Here is a 15,654-nt window from a genome sequence, read left to right as displayed (position 1 = left end):
TGCATTTATGAAACTGAACACTAATGCTGGTCCTAGGACCAACCGCAATATATTGAGAAGAGGCGGTACCATCCCAGACCCGTGGAGGACGATTTTGTATCGGCGCTACACGGGTCTGGGAGGCCGAGGCTAAGTATAGGCACTGGACTGACTCATTACAGTATCATGATCAGATCTTATATCTTCTGTAGTTTTCACGTGTGGAGGTCTTGACTCTGAAGATGCTCTTCTGGCTTTAAACCACCAGAGAACAAGAGACACAATCACGACTATGATGACAGGCGGAACAGCAACTGCAGCTATGACTCCCGACGACAATCCACCTACAGTTACTAAAAGGTAATACAACATTCTTATTAATATTTATATTCAAACTACATAATTCATGAATAATTATTTTCTGACCATCACTAGTAAAACACGTTTCATTTCTTACCTTTATCTTGGCTTGATATTTGAAATGTGACTGGTTTCCCTATTGGACGTTCCAGTGATTCATCATATACTGCATACACTTGAACTGTATAGTTTGCTCCTGCCTCCAGTCCCGTTATGGCAATAGTTACAATACCATTCTCAACAGAATATGATGACTGGAGTTCGTCAGCAGACGCTACGTCTTTAACAATGTATTTGTCAATTTGACAATTCAAGTCAGGAGCCTTTACTGTCAGTGTTATGGTGTCATCAGACAAAAATACTTCTTTGGCTGCTTGCAGCTGCAATAATTGACCTTACAAAACAACACAACATAATGTATATGAGACCAAACAACAATTAAATACAAGCAACTACTCACAAATACACTGACCACAGCGTGTAGAACAAGACTGAGTAGCAAGAACACTAGCACCAACACAATTTCTTGCAACAACCTTTGCATAATATGTTGTTCCACCAGAAAGACCTGGCACAGTAACCATTCCACCCTTCTGTGTCAACTCAGAATTGTCAACCACAAACAGATTCTTTGAATAAGCTGTCTGTGTGAAATTCAGATCTTCACTCAGTACTACAGCATAATGTGAGACGTCATCACCACCATTGCTGCCGACTACCCAAGCTATTGCTACACTTGTATTTGTGGTCAATGTGGGATTACATTGAAGTGTAGGCTGGTTTGGGACTACAACAAAACAATACCAACATATTTACGAGTACAGGTAACTACAGGTGCAAGTAACTAAGAAGTCATAAACACACCAGACAGTGTAGTTGCTTTGACTGTCGTCAACATTGGTCCAATACTATTTGTTGCTTCCACATCTATACAATATGTTGTGTTACCATCCAGTCCTGGTATTATGTAACTGCCTCCTTGCTGTGTAAAGACATTGTCTGATACCATCCATGTCTTTGAGTTGAGCAATGTAGTTGTAGTATTACTACAACCTTTCCTCCATCTCATTGTGTACTTGCTGATGTCACGTCCACCATTGCTGTACACAGTCCACATAACCAGTAAACTGTTATTATTGTTATAACAAGAGGTGTTTACAGACACATCAATTGGACCTGGAGGAGCTAAAATACCAGAAATACATGTACATGTCATTTAACAACAAATTTGTCACATAACTCACCAAGTACAGTTATTACTTGAGTTGATGTATTACTCCCTAGTAGATGTTCAGCATATGCCGTTACCGCAGTGTTCCAGCTTTTATCAACAGTAAAGATGTACTGTATGTGATTGTTCTCTTTCATTGTGACAGCTCCTATTGGTTTGTTAAAACTGCTGTTGGATGATGAGAAGAATACAACATCACTTCGACTCAGACGTATCTCAGTTGCAGCTGGAACTGATAACACGTTGATGACTAAAGTCCCAATTGTTTTAAATACAAGTTCATTGCTTGGAATAACACTAAGACGGACACTATCAAAATCTAACAAATGGAACAAGACAGTTCGTCTAGTGTAAATAAAGCGAAAACAGTATAGAATTATACTGTATATCAGTAGCTTAGTGTTGATCAATAATTACAAAATTTCATTACTTACATTGTACAGTCAAATGTGCTGATGAAGTGACACTGTCAAATTCATTCTCGGTAACGCAATCATAACGACCACTTTTGTCCCTTGAAATTGAAGATATTCTAACAAAACTTGTCCTTGAACTTGGAAGACGTGGCTGCTCTTGCACTGTCTCCATATGACCATCATTGTTCGTAAATGTCCAGCTAAATGTCGGTTCAGGTTCTTTCTGAGCAAAAGTGCAGTTGAATTCTACAAAGTCTGCACCCTCATTCACAGTTTGATCAATAGGAGGAGTTTTCACAGATGGAGCAGCTATAATCAGCCAGACAGTGATTATAAAATCAGTTGAAATTACAGAACTGAATATTCTCTAAACACAGTAAGTAATACGCAATCATTTGCTGATCAAATAATACACAAATGCAGGTAAGCCCACATGCAGTCTATTCAATTAACCAGAAAGTGGGTATTGCATAAATTCTTATATCATGGGTGTAATATTTTTTACCTTCAAATTGGCATAGCTAGTTGACACCTCGACTGGCAAGGCTTATATCAATCTGCCACTCATGCTATTATTTTCTTAATTCTTTAATTAACTTATTGCAGTATCAAGAATTCAGAATATTGAAGACTAATAATTACACACATATACAATGCAACCGTAAATTAAGAATGTATATGCTTTATAATTCTAATAATGCATGTTATCTTAGTAGACCCATTACAGAACACTGAGTCAACTGCATGGTAACGAAATGTATAAAGGTTTCATAAGTCAGGCGCCCATTTAATTAAAGATTTATAGCTACAACATTCTTACTAATTCAAATTAATGAATTCATACGAATATGCCTACAAGCGTTTTTCTGTGGTAATGTAGGCACAGTCAAGCCTGCAGCAATGTTGCATGGCTGCACACTTGCCACGTACAGAACATATGAAAACACACTTTTATGATAAATTCCAAAAACCCACAGGGTACACGATAGAGATGGGACCTCTGCTACTGAAGTCCTGTATATGTGCTAATTTATGTATTAATTGCATCTATGGTATACAATTCAATGGTAGTACTGTACACCATCTATGTACTGTACTACAAAATGTGGAGTTATGGATTGAATAAGATTTTGTTAATGACTAACAACCGGTATTGGATATAAGTGGATATAAACCACTTATGGTCACAGGAATAGGTAGTGCAATCTATTCTAGCAAATAGATGCACTACAAGTTTTATTACACACAGATCCCGCTTAGAGATGGAAAAAGCGAGATAGAGTACAATGTATCCAACTGTATTATGCCAAAAGTGCAGTACAGCTCGTATCAGAAATGATACCAAAGCATGTACTAACTGTACGTGACACATGACACATGGATTTTTATCTAGAGTATAGTTGGATACTGACAGAATAACTTGGAGTTAAGGGTCTGGAGATAAGGATCAGGGGAGAAGGGTGTTCAAAGGAATGTAGAGTAACAGAGGTAACTACAAAATATGATGAACCCCAAGACTGGATTCCAACTGTGAAACCATCTGGACTACATATATTTCTATATATACAACACATGTACACAGACCATGTACACCTTCTACTATATCAATCACATTATTGTTGAAGTAGACTTGAGCCAGTCTCTCCCAGCCTTCGTCATTCGATCCCCGGATTGTCAATCCTCACCATAGTGATTGACAATCTGGAGAACGGCGGGGCAGGGAGAGACTGGCTTGAGTCTAGCATTGAAGGGCTATTATCCAAGAGTGGTTACCCAGTTTCCAATAGGCAATGTGCCTGTAGCACATCTCTATGTACCAAGGGACCAATGCAGGTTGCCTCCATCATCCACTGGACTATTTGAATCAGGACATTTAATGGTGTTCCAGTGGTACACAGATGGTACAGCAGTAACCTGAATGGTAAATCAACACCATTATGAAGTTACATACTCCAGTGAATCCTCACTGGCAGTAAATTATTAAGTAAATGCCAACCATCAAGATAACAATGAAAACAATGAAATAGTTATGGAATAGTAGTGTGGATAGCCATAGGAACCATGTGGGCCAATGGGGTGATGCCCCCCCCCCCCCCCGTAATTTTCCGGCCTCATTATACATTACTCCCAAATGCTAGATGCATATGATATGGTATTATATGTATTGACTGATATTATATGTATTGACTGATATAAGGTAAATCGATTACCAGTGAAACTTCCAATTCCAGGCCATTACAACCTGAACAGTTACAATTAGATTGAGACTGCTAATTGGATCTGACATGTTTATATATGTACAATTACACAATTGAATCTAGCACAACAGTGTGTGTATATTACAAGTCTAATTTATTGTTCAAGCAAGGTTTGCTTATAATACCTACAAGAATCATTCTACCCAAATTAAACTGATTGAGTAGAGTGACATGAGGGATGACCTCTTACCATTAATCTGTTGCAATTATTTAAACATTGACATCGATCTACAAAGTTATTACTTAATGCAATACACGCTATAGCTCTTGGTACATGTTTCCCACACTGCTGTCACTGTCTGAAACTTCTCGTGCTGTAAATGTTAGACACGTGGAACGCGCGCAAGGAGGAGGACTGCATGGGTACGAGTCTAGTAAATGTCATGAGAACAGTCTTCTAACTTCCTACCACACAGAAAGACAATGATTGTGAAACAAGACAAGCAATGGTAAAGTCACAGTTTGTACTAGATGTAGTATCCGGGTGCTGATCATCTTCTATCTCGTTAGCCACGAAGAACTGCTGCATCCGTTCGGCGTACTGCCACCAGTTGTCTTTGGCTTCATCGAATGCTGCCAATCGCCCAAACGTCACCATCCTCGTCGCCAGTGTAATATCTCGTGGTTCGCTATTGAAAGATCTACTACCAGGATTCACCGCCGGATGACCAGCACCCGGATACTACACTAGACATATAAACTATAAGCTAATAAACAATTCAGTACACTGACATTGAATAGTCATTAAGGTATGAGTTTTGTCTTGCAATTCTGAACCCAGCTTGCCGCAGCGGTTGTAATTCTAATTAGTGATTGTTAACAGTGACAGACATTCAGTTTAATTAATTAATTAACAATACCGTAAGTCAGATGAAGACATTCCACTTTCTCTACGTAGTACGACACGCCCACAATAACTGGTTTGATGACGTATGTTTCGTAAGACTTACGATGATTCGTTGCAAACGAGAGTGTTTATTGGGCGCACTACTGATCATGATCTTCGTCCTACCAGCGACAGGTATTGCAATGGCACATGCACATATACATGTAGCGTAGGCGCGCGTGCCCCAATCCCAACTGTCTGAAATATCTGGAACGTGGACAGCTCAGAAAGGAAGAAAACTGTTGCTAGAAAATGGATTAATTAATTAAGTTTAGTAAATAGCTAACATCCTAGCGCGACTAGATGGGCACAGAATGTTGCTCTAGAATGTCATTTACTAGGTTAGCCAAATAGGTGAGAGAAGGGTACGTACGTATAGAGATAGGAATAGAAAAAGCAAACAACGATCTGTGCGAAGAACAAAAACTTACTGTTTCTTTACAGATATATGTAGCTGCCTGGGTTTAGCAGAGTGAAGGTGCAATCATTTGTAGAGACTGTTTCGTAGTCAGGAATATTGTAACAAGACTGTTGTATGTACTTGGCAAATTGTGTCATCTATAAGATGTAGGCAATTCTGTATCTATCAATATTACAGAAATTAAATTATCATTGGGTTCTGATATTTGTGCTGTTTGTGTGTTTCTGTTGTGTCTTTTAGCCCAAGTTAAGTTTGTGACCTCTCCACCAAGTATTGTGTACATCCCACCAACTAACAGTTCAGTAAAAACTGTGAGATGTACAACAGATGTTGCTGCCAATATCAAATGGGTGCACAGCCCATTTAATGATTTGGATCCAACAACTTTCAATATTACTCAAGAGAGCAGCACTTCTAGTATCATGCTTGTTCACCAGAGTCTTGCTGAGTCCAATGCAGTGGTTCTTGGTACTCTACTAACTGGCTCTATTGTGTGTCAAGCAGGAACAACAACCAGTGCTCCCTTCACATTTAGACACGGAGGTGAGGAAGCGTTCATGTTTAACATTTATTTATTTCTAAATATAGTAACATGTTCTAAAGTATCAAGTATTGTTTAGTAATGTCTAACTAACAACAACTCCATCACCTAGTCTAGAGCAAGCCATATGTCACGAACTTACATACGAAAACACACTTACACAGACAGCTCTCCTTGATGTATATATAAATTACAAGAATCATCTCTACACTAGATTGTACAATCATCCTGTCAGACACAGTAGTCAGTGGAAATACAATACCGTTTAAGATGAAATATTGGCAGGGAATTTATTTTGGGTGATTGGCAAATTTTTCAGCGAGTGCCAATATAGAATCCGCCACTAATTTTGCCACCAGGATATGTTGACATCATTACCCGTGTGAATCAGGCATCTAATAGCGATGTGGCTGTATGTCTATTGTGCCTATATCCTGTCTAGCAAGAAGGTTAAAGAATGAGGTCTGTGAAGCTGCTGATGAAACAGAGCTAGGAGTCATACGGGTCACGTTCTTTACACTGATGCAGCAATTATTTTGTACATCAGTACAGTAGTTAGAGACCAGTAAGTTAGGGAAATGATGACTACGAATGCAGCTGTCAATCGCAAAATCCTTCATGACGTGGCCACTTAACTAATTGGTGGGGAGTATTGTACATATATCAAGTATCTTAAAACTATGTCTAACTGCCAAAATAAAATCCATCAATATGCTTTTTTTGTCAATTTCTTAACAAATTGTCAAATATATTTCTGCCATTATTTTATCTTATATGGTATGTTGATAACACTTATGCCACAACATGCAGGTCCACACCACCAAAAGAGTTTCTGGATATATCCTGCTGCTGCCATTGGAGATAGTGGAACATACAGCATCATCACCCACAGAAAACAGAATTTTGTGGACTCCTATTGCGATTATTTGCATGACAGTATTCCCCTTCCCAACATCCCCAACAACTCAAGTACCGTATAACCGGTTATTTCTGCGGTCTTAAATTTCTGCGATTTGAGAACTTAGACATAAGTTTAATAATTGTGAATTATATTTCTGCGTTCTAACCAGGAAGACAGTTACTAGTACACACATGTTACATTGTACACATGTACATGTCTCGAAACAGTGATTTCCTGGGACTCCAAAGATAGATCTAAATATATGCAAATTTTATTATGCGTTTCATAATTTTTTTGCAGAATCTCTAAATTCAAATGGTGTAAAACCGATCTAGCATTATATGATCATAATTTCACAGATAATTATTGTAATAAGTTGTTTAAAGACTTTGAAAACGTCGTGTGACTCATTGCAGAAATTCTCGAAGCTATAGCGCATAGGATCTAGAGACTGTATGGAGTCCAGAGACTGAGAGTTTCTACAGCAAGTGGATAAAAGATACCACCAGCTGCTGTAACTCTGTCATCGTGTGACGAAAGTCTTTGCAAGCTTTCGCTGCTTCTGCAGCAACTCCTGCATTGCTGGCAGCTTTAATAATGAATGAAGTCTGCAAGGCTGTTGGCTTCTGTTACATCGAAGAAGTCGGGGCAACCCAGAAGAAAATCAGGATGAAATATATTACCAGGACGACTGTTGTCATAGCCAGAACAACGTTGTTCCCTTTTTGCATGCTTGTTGTTTGTTAGAATAGCGTGGTAAATCACTTCGCAAGGGACATTGTTGCGTTTGATCCGGAGAGGACCGTGATCCATATGGAAAGGTTCGGTACACACTTCACACTTTTGCAGATCGTGCCAAGTGGTCCAGTTTACTACTACTTTGTCAGTTAGTGTTGAGTTTGCCATTTGCTACCGCTTATGTGGAACAAATGTTGTTCCATGTTGAAAGTTATCAAGACAGAGCGATGCACAATCTCTGCAGCAGACTCTTTTAAATCTTCTTGAGACAATGCAGAGGGCCCAAGCCTAGAAGAATTCTGAGAATGCCATAGATAGCCTTATATTGGGTAGCAACCACAAGACAGCAAACGCAGTATCCTCGAAGAAAGTTTACAGCTAAAAAAGATAAGACAACAAGGCCAATTTGTTCTAAAGAAGACAGTCATGTCAATGAGCAATTTTTGCCCTCGGTGATTGGGGCACGTGGCTGCATCCTGTGTCACCAATTACAGCAGATGAAGGGTCAGCCATATAATGTGCCTGTAACACTGAATTTGTGCATAATCATTATTAATGCATTATGCAATGTTTTGATTAGTAGGCAAAGTTCTTTCAATAGTGAGTTTATATCTAGTCTGAAGTATGCACTGACTGACTAAAAAATTTACTACCTTGTTGACAGTTCAGTTAACTTAGTTTAGTATTATAATACCCTCTTTAATGTGATAGTAGTAAGCAAGATCAAGGTGCTGCTATGGACATAATGTGGACACAAACATCAGTTTGGCCAACGCTGAAAGCGGCTGGTCCCACTAACCATCTTACTTATATCTAGCAGTAGTAGTAATAATAATTCTTGTCTGATTTGTTATAGATAAAATTTTAAAGATTAGGATATCTCATTTGTTATTGTTGCCTGTATAGTAGTTGTAGTTCAAATACCAGTCGTTCACAGCATTCCTATGGTAATTCCTGGGTCCACAAACCTTGTGTAGCCACTAAGTAGAAATTAGCATCAATGGCAGTGCCTCTACCACCATCACTCATTGCCATTAATTGTAACCACCGCCACAATCACCTGTCGGCATCATGATCAATAACAATGCAACAAACAACAGCAAACAAGCCAAATTTATGTTTATAGTAAATACATACAGTAGTGAATACGATGCAACAAATAAAGAAATTGAACTAAATGTTGATGTCGATATAATTACAAGAAAGGATTGTGAAATGAAATAAGAATGAATGCCCGAAATTTAGAGTGCCTGAAATTTAAAATGTCAGGTCAACTGTTTTGTCCTAGAGCATAATGTCCGACCAAAAATTTTGCCTTATATTCCACTCTGTATAATAATATCACAAATCTTTATGACATTTGTTTAGTGTAATTAGGGCTTATGTATAGGCTTGTAATTACATGGATTTTATTAAGTACATTATTTAGGTTAATACCCTATTCACACTAGCACTTGCAGTTACAAACCAAACCAGCCCTGTGCCAATTTATATAATCAAGCCAGCCTCCATTGCTACAACTGACCTAGAAAGAAAGCCAGCCAGTTGGTAGGTTTTTTTTTGGTATGGACACTAAACATATTCGATCACATACTGTAGAATGTTTGCACTACCTTGATCTTGAATCAGCAACAAGCTGCTTGCATTTTCTTTACAATGTGGAAATATGTATGATGTTGAAAAGAACTGCATCAAAGGACCCAATTTCACAGACTTGTTATTTTTTGTTTGGACTTGTATGCTGGTTTTGCCCCACAAATCAAGATACACAGTTTGATGTTTCAATCATATGCTCTAATGCTATAATATTCATGAGCGGCCTTCAGCACAGTTTGGCTGTGTTTGCTAATACAAGCCAGTCTGACAAAATTTGTGGGCTACCTCAGCACTGCTTGTCGTGGTTTAGCCTGTGTTCACATAACAAATATACCAAGTCAGTCCTGCATGGGCAGTGCATGTTGGCCTGGTTACAATTAAGTGCTAGTGTGTGAACAGCGTACAATTAATTTTATAGATTCTCATACCTGTGTGGCAGTGTTACACGTTGATGTTTCTGATTATAGTTTTGCGGTTCATTAAAGCAGACCTGTACACATTCACAAGAGACGTAGACTAGAACTATACATGGAAATTACACGTGTTGTACCCGTGAATGTTATGTCATTGATTTTAAATGATGGCAATAAGCATAGTTGTATTGAAATGATGAAAATGAGGTCATTTAAAATTAACTATAAACAAATTAAGACTTAATCTGGACACAACTTGGACACTTTTCAAACTAAGAAGCGTATAGCACTGAACAGTAGGCAGTGTTTGAAGAGTGGTCGTTAAGTTGTCATTTGACGACTAACTGAGTTCATGTGACGACTAATTATTTCAGCGAGGTTGCCATAAAGTCACTCAAGTTATGGTGGACTGAGTTAATTTTGTTTTAATGCTGTAGAGTAGAATAGTGAAATTGCTCATGTCGGGCTAGGGGTGGCGCCTCTGGGGTCCTGAGATATCGTTTACTTACCAGAACAATCAGTATCACTATTTGATATTTATGAAATATGTGGTAACAGTCCTAAACTTTTTGGCAACTGAAAATTTTGTGGGGTTGCCAAGGTGATGACTATGTCTGCCATATTTGGAACACTAAGTAGAGCAGCTTGTTCTCGTGCACCAAAAAGTTTATTTGTGCTTTCTTGTTATTGTGTTGCAAAGAATTACAAATTTAGACGCTATTTTCTTTGAAGCACACTACTTGTAAAATCTGTCTAAAATCGTACAAAGCGTGCAACTGTTGTTTTACATGTTTGGAAATAGTCTGTGGGTGCTTTCACACACAGAGTTAACTCAGGTAGAGTTATGCTAACCCTACTCTACCCAACTTACGTTCACCTGTAGAACGCTGGTAATTAGATGCAGAAGATCTAGAGTAGAGGGAATACATCGATTACTTGAAGTTTCTGCTTGAGAATAGGAAAGCTTTAACGCCGATAGCAGAACATGAGAAGGAGAAGCCATTTGGAATTTTAGCGCGATCGATTCTAAGGGTGTTTTTGCGTATATTAGGACGTGTCTTTGCTAACCCGTTTTAACCCGGTTAACCCTACTCAGGAGCCAGGGTTAGCTTAACCCATGTTTGTTTAACCCCAGTCATAACTCAGGCAGACCTGCCAACCTAGCTGAATCAACTGTCTGAGTTTGCAGGAAGAATGCGGGAGTTTTAAAATTCTTTGACACACCTATGATTGCATTAATATCATTAAATTTTATATCGTAATAAATGGTGAATATATATATACATATATATATATATACATATATATATATATATATATATATATATATATATATATATATAATATACAATTATCAAAATTTAAGTATTTGTATGCTCGGTTGGAGTGGAAGCTATTAATTAATTAATTAATTAATTACAGTACACTTAACTTTATTAAATAAGCAAACTGCAACAAATGTAAAACACTGCCTCTTATTGAGATATAAGCCTAGACTAAATCCATGAACGAGGTATATATATATATATATATATATATATATATATATATATATATATATACACACACATTAATATTCTCACTGCTACATTGGATGTTTTAGATTCTCTGGCCTTCTTCGATCACTTTTCTAGCAATGTACAACTCCTTGGTAGTCTAGGATAGCCAGCCCCTCTCCCTTTTCCACTTTCGGACAGTTTTGCCTGACCGACTCCTTCTTTTATGTCAATATTGTGACCCAGAGACTCTGATTGTGACCAATCAAGTATGAAAGAGCCGGATGGAGAGAGGGGCTGGCACAGAGACACTAATATCTGGATATCAAGTATGTACTAGCTTAGTTAATTAAGGGTATGGTTACACAGAACAGGCACGCCCACCAATGGTCAGAATAGGGGAGATTTGATGCCAAATGCGGGTAGGCGGGAGAAGAGTCCCAAATGCGGGAGTCTCCCGCTCAATGTGGGAGAGTTGGCAGCTCTGCCCAGGGTAACTTGGGTTTACTAAACTCGCTTTCACACGACTGGGGTAATTGGAGTCTAACCCAAAGTTCATCCGATTTAACCCAAGTTAACCCTGTGTGTGAAAGTGCCCTGTAGTTGTCAAGGTACAGTAATGGGAATTACCACATACGGGACATAATATTGGTTGTAGTTATGTAATATTAGGTTCCCAGATTACCTTGCATTGAGCTGCAGAGCTCTTATTAGAACATTTGGTGCTATGTGCCTTTGTACAGTGTGGTTAGGGAATAGGGTAGAAGCCATGAAATTCCCTGGAGGATTGCAAACAAAGGAAAACATACTGATAGTTACAGTTCTGATGAAAGTTTGCAGCATTTCTAACTGATGCATGAGAGCAGTCACCACTGAAAATTTATCTGTGGAGGAAGCAACCAAATAAGAATATCTTCTTTGTCTGCAATCCTCCAGGGAATTCCATGGCTTCAACCCTATTCCCTAACCACTCTGTACACAGGCACATAGTACCAAAATGTTGTAATAAGATCCCTGCAGCTAAATGTGAGGTAATATGGTACATGTCGTAATACACATAGGCGATTCATTTTGCATTAGCAGTTGTAAATATCATGGCTGTAGCCTGGCTTCAGAAGAGGGCCTGCATAATACACCAAAATGGACCAATTGCGTCACAAATATGTCATGTGGTCTTTTTGGTTTTTTGAATTATATATATATATATATATATATATATATATATATATATATATATTATATATATATATATATATATTTTATTATATATAAACCATATATTTGTATATAATACAGATAACACAGATAACACATATCCGCCCTAAGGATATATATATATATGTATATATATATGTATATATATACTAGCTAATTATCCCATTCTTCGTCCGGGCCAGTTAAGTTAATAGCACAAATTCCTGTGTGTACACTTTGGTCATCTTACGATTCGTTTATTGGGCAGAGACAACACAAAATACCGGATAATGTGTAACCCTCTATAAGAGACCAGGTCTTTGCTTGCACACTGGGCTGTGGGGTGGGGGTGAGTGTGGTGGTGAAGCCCCCTCACTCGGTGTAGGAATTAAAGTTTTCTGTGTTGGTGACTTTTGCAAATCTGTTTACGGTCTGCCAAGCGAGGTAGTTTTTGCTTACATATGATGACATCCACTGTACACCCCCCCCCCCCTCATGAACATCTTCCTATGCCACTGTTGCAGCTATTTCGATAGTCTCGTTTTAAAAGAAGCTTTCGCGATACATCTGTGTGTCAAGCCGGTCAGCAGCTTTGTCGCCTCTTTCCTGGTGCAATGACAACTTTAATGATCCAGAGACGAACACTGGCAACGCATAGGTATTGGGCACAGACCACCACGAATGGCACCGGTTGCTATTCAAAGTAAGAAAAGGCCGTGTGCCAGAGGAGTGCAGAATTGTAACAGCTTGCGAGCGTATAGGGAACAAACGTTTTGTGACGTGACAACCTACAGATGAACGCCAGCACAAAGCAAAGTACAGGCATCGGCCGCTGCAAAGGGCACCAGTTCCTTTTTGAAGTAGAAAAGGTCACGTGTTGAAGGTAGAGCAGAAAGAAGCAGTGGTTTGCAACTACATAGAGAACAAACAATATTTGGCTGCATCCACAGAGAACTTTCCTTTAGATATATAGATACCACAATTAAAAACATTTTTATAATAATGAGGAGAAATGTAGGGATCGCATGAAAATAATAGAGACAAGGGCGACATAGTAGGTGCTCTTACAATTTTATTAATCGCGTTTTGCATACTACATGTACGCGCCAGTACATTTGATCGAAATCGGACCTACACAGCTGAGTGGTTGGTTCATCCGAACTTCCCAGTCAGGGGCCTGTAAGGTCTGTTTATTTTTTACAAGACTTGGCAATCACAAACATGAATTGCATGTTCTGGCAAGAACTCTTTCATGAATGTTTTGTGAATTTTATTTGTGGTTTGTCCATTGTTTCTGGTTGCCACGTATGATTAATTGCAATTGCCGCTCTGTGATTGGACAGAACTAAGGGAGTGGCACATTCCTGAGTGTGGCGGACATAGTCAGCCAGCTGGCCAGCCAGCCAGCTATATATAATAACACCAGATGTCAGTTAACCTGTCCTATGCTATTTGCCAAGTCCCTTTTTTCTTGCTCATACCTGAAATAGTTGTCTTGATATTGACAAAGAACAGGATGCCAAGGAAAGAAGGCATGCAATGGTATGCTGTCTTTATAGTCATTTTATGCTATATTGAATGTGAAAGCTTCAGGCAACTTCAAAATTTACCTAATTTTAGCATTTCATCTAGCATTTCACTAAAAGCAAAATTATTTGTTTCAACGAGACATATCACAAGTAATCCAATTTTTTGTTTAGTTTTATTCCTACTGTAATGAGTTACAATGATCATTATTGAACTATTGAGAATTCCAATTGTAATACCAGTATATATAATTAACTTACTACTAGGAGTGAATGGGCATGTGTGCATTTATGTGCAGTTATGTTATAGTAAGCACTGACTTTTATTACGGAGTGTCTGTCAATCGTTTGCTTGGTTGTAGCTGCTCCATCTGTGAAAACTTCTCCTGTTGATCAAAGTGTGAATGAGGGTGCAGACTTTGTAGAATTCAACTGCAATTTTGCTGAGAAAGAACCTGAACCGACTTTTAGCTGGACATTTACCAACAATGATGGTCACATGGAGACAGTACAAGAGCAACCACCACTTCTTCCAACTGCAAGGACAAGTTTGTTAGAATATCTCCAATTTCAAGGGACAAAAGTGTCCATTATGATTGTGTTCTTGAGAATGAATATGACAAAGCCACTTCATTGTAACCACCACCACAACCACCTGTCGTCATCATGATCAATAACAATGCAACAAAACAACAGCAAACAAGCCAAATTTATGTTTATAGCAAATACATACAGTAGCGAATACGATGCAACAAATAAATGAAATTGAACTAAACGTTGATGTCGATAATTACAAGAAAGGATTGTGAAATCAAATAAGAATGAATGCCCCGAAGGTTAGAATGTCGGGTCAACCTTTTTTCCTAGAACACAATGTCCGACCCGAAATTTTGCCTTATATTCTTCTCTGTATAATAATATCACAAATGTTTATGACATTTGTTTAGTGTAATTAGGGCTTATGTATAGGCTTGTAATCACATGGATTTTATCAAGTACATTATTTAGGTTAATCCACTATTCACACTAGCACAGTTACAAACCAAACCAGCCCTGTGCCAATTTATATAATCAAGCCAGCCTTCATTGATACAACTGACCTATAAAGCAAGCCAACCAGTCGGTGGGTGTGTTTTCTGGTATGGACACTAAATATGTTCGGTCACGTACTGTAGAATGTTTGCACTACCTTGATCTTGAATCAGCAACAAGCTGCTTGCGTTTTCTTTACAATGTGGAATATGTATGATGTCGAAAAGAACTGCATCAAAGGACCCAATTTCACAGACTTGTCATTTCTTCTGTTTGGACTTGTATGCTGGGGTTGCCCCACGAATCAAGATACACAGTTTGATGTTTCAATCATGCTCTAATGCTATAGTATGCATGAGCGGCTTTAGCACAGCTTGGCTGTGTTTGCTAAACAAGCCAGTCTGACAAAATTTGTGGGCTACCTCAGCACTGTCGTGGTTTAGCCTGTGTGCACAACAAATACCAAGTCAACTCTGGCCAGTGCATGTTGTCCTGGTTACAAGTGCTAGTGTGAACAGGGTATAATTAATTTTATTGATTCTCATATCTGCGTGGCACTGTTACACATTTGATGTTTCTGATTATACTTTTGTGGTTCATTAAAGCAGACCTGTGTAGACATTTACAAGGGACATAGATTAGAACTACTATACATGGAAATTACAC

The 15,654-nt window shown here is 38.4% G+C and overlaps 2 protein-coding genes and 1 long non-coding RNA gene across 4 annotated transcripts; 1 reads left to right on the top strand and 2 right to left on the bottom strand.

The window, feature by feature from the left end:
- Positions 1-26: 26 nt before the first annotated feature.
- On the bottom strand, positions 27-1,718 carry LOC134177365 (uncharacterized). Of its 2 annotated transcripts, none has more exons than XM_062644137.1 (5): positions 1,584-1,718; positions 1,204-1,524; positions 800-1,126; positions 437-733; positions 27-332 (listed from the first exon to the last, which is right to left on the bottom strand). In XM_062644137.1, exons 1-5 carry the CDS (start codon positions 1,705-1,707, stop codon positions 130-132), a joined length of 1,272 nt encoding a protein of 423 aa, XP_062500121.1. In that variant the 5' UTR covers positions 1,708-1,718; the 3' UTR covers positions 27-129. The 2 variants fall into 2 exon arrangements, with proteins under 2 accessions (XP_062500121.1, XP_062500122.1); XM_062644138.1 differs by having other exon boundaries at positions 812-1,126.
- A 298-nt stretch (positions 1,719-2,016) lies between these two features.
- On the bottom strand, positions 2,017-5,010 carry LOC134177522 (uncharacterized). Its single transcript, XR_009969534.1, has 3 exons — positions 4,713-5,010; positions 4,530-4,649; positions 2,017-2,295 (listed from the first exon to the last, which is right to left on the bottom strand). It is a non-coding gene; the product is annotated as an uncharacterized LOC134177522 (long non-coding RNA).
- A 170-nt stretch (positions 5,011-5,180) lies between these two features.
- LOC134177390 (uncharacterized) lies at positions 5,181-14,961 on the top strand. The gene is made up of 3 exons (XM_062644167.1): positions 5,181-5,265; positions 5,792-6,094; positions 14,319-14,961. Exons 1-3 carry the CDS (start codon positions 5,196-5,198, stop codon positions 14,624-14,626), a joined length of 681 nt encoding a protein of 226 aa, XP_062500151.1. The 5' UTR covers positions 5,181-5,195; the 3' UTR covers positions 14,627-14,961.
- Positions 14,962-15,654: the final 693 nt, after the last annotated feature.

The sequence above is a fragment of the Corticium candelabrum genome, chromosome 3 (assembly GCF_963422355.1).
Source record: "Corticium candelabrum chromosome 3, ooCorCand1.1, whole genome shotgun sequence".
Taxonomy (NCBI): Eukaryota; Metazoa; Porifera; class Homoscleromorpha; order Homosclerophorida; family Plakinidae; genus Corticium; species Corticium candelabrum.
The sequence above is the reverse complement of the archived record's forward strand: the minus strand, read 5'-3'. Positions and strand labels throughout refer to the sequence as shown.

Excerpts from the sequence above, each read along its gene's own strand:
- LOC134177390 (XM_062644167.1), top strand. The coding sequence starts at position 5,196 with ATGATTCGTTGCAAACGAGAGTGTTTATTGGGCGCACTACTGATCATG. Across the intron at positions 5,266-5,791 it reads CTTCGTCCTACCAGCGACAG|CCCAAGTTAAGTTTGTGACC; the intron begins GTATTGCAATGG and ends TGTGTCTTTTAG. Across the intron at positions 6,095-14,318 it reads CTTCACATTTAGACACGGAG|CTGCTCCATCTGTGAAAACT; the intron begins GTGAGGAAGCGT and ends GCTTGGTTGTAG.
- LOC134177365 (XM_062644137.1), bottom strand. The coding sequence starts at position 1,707 with ATGAAAGAGAACAATCACATACAGTACATCTTTACTGTTGATAAAAGC. Across the intron at positions 734-799 it reads ACGCTGTGGTCAGTGTATTT|GTCAATTATTGCAGCTGCAA; the intron begins GTGAGTAGTTGC and ends TTGTTTTGTAAG. Across the intron at positions 333-436 it reads AATATCAAGCCAAGATAAAG|TAACTGTAGGTGGATTGTCG; the intron begins GTAAGAAATGAA and ends ATTACCTTTTAG.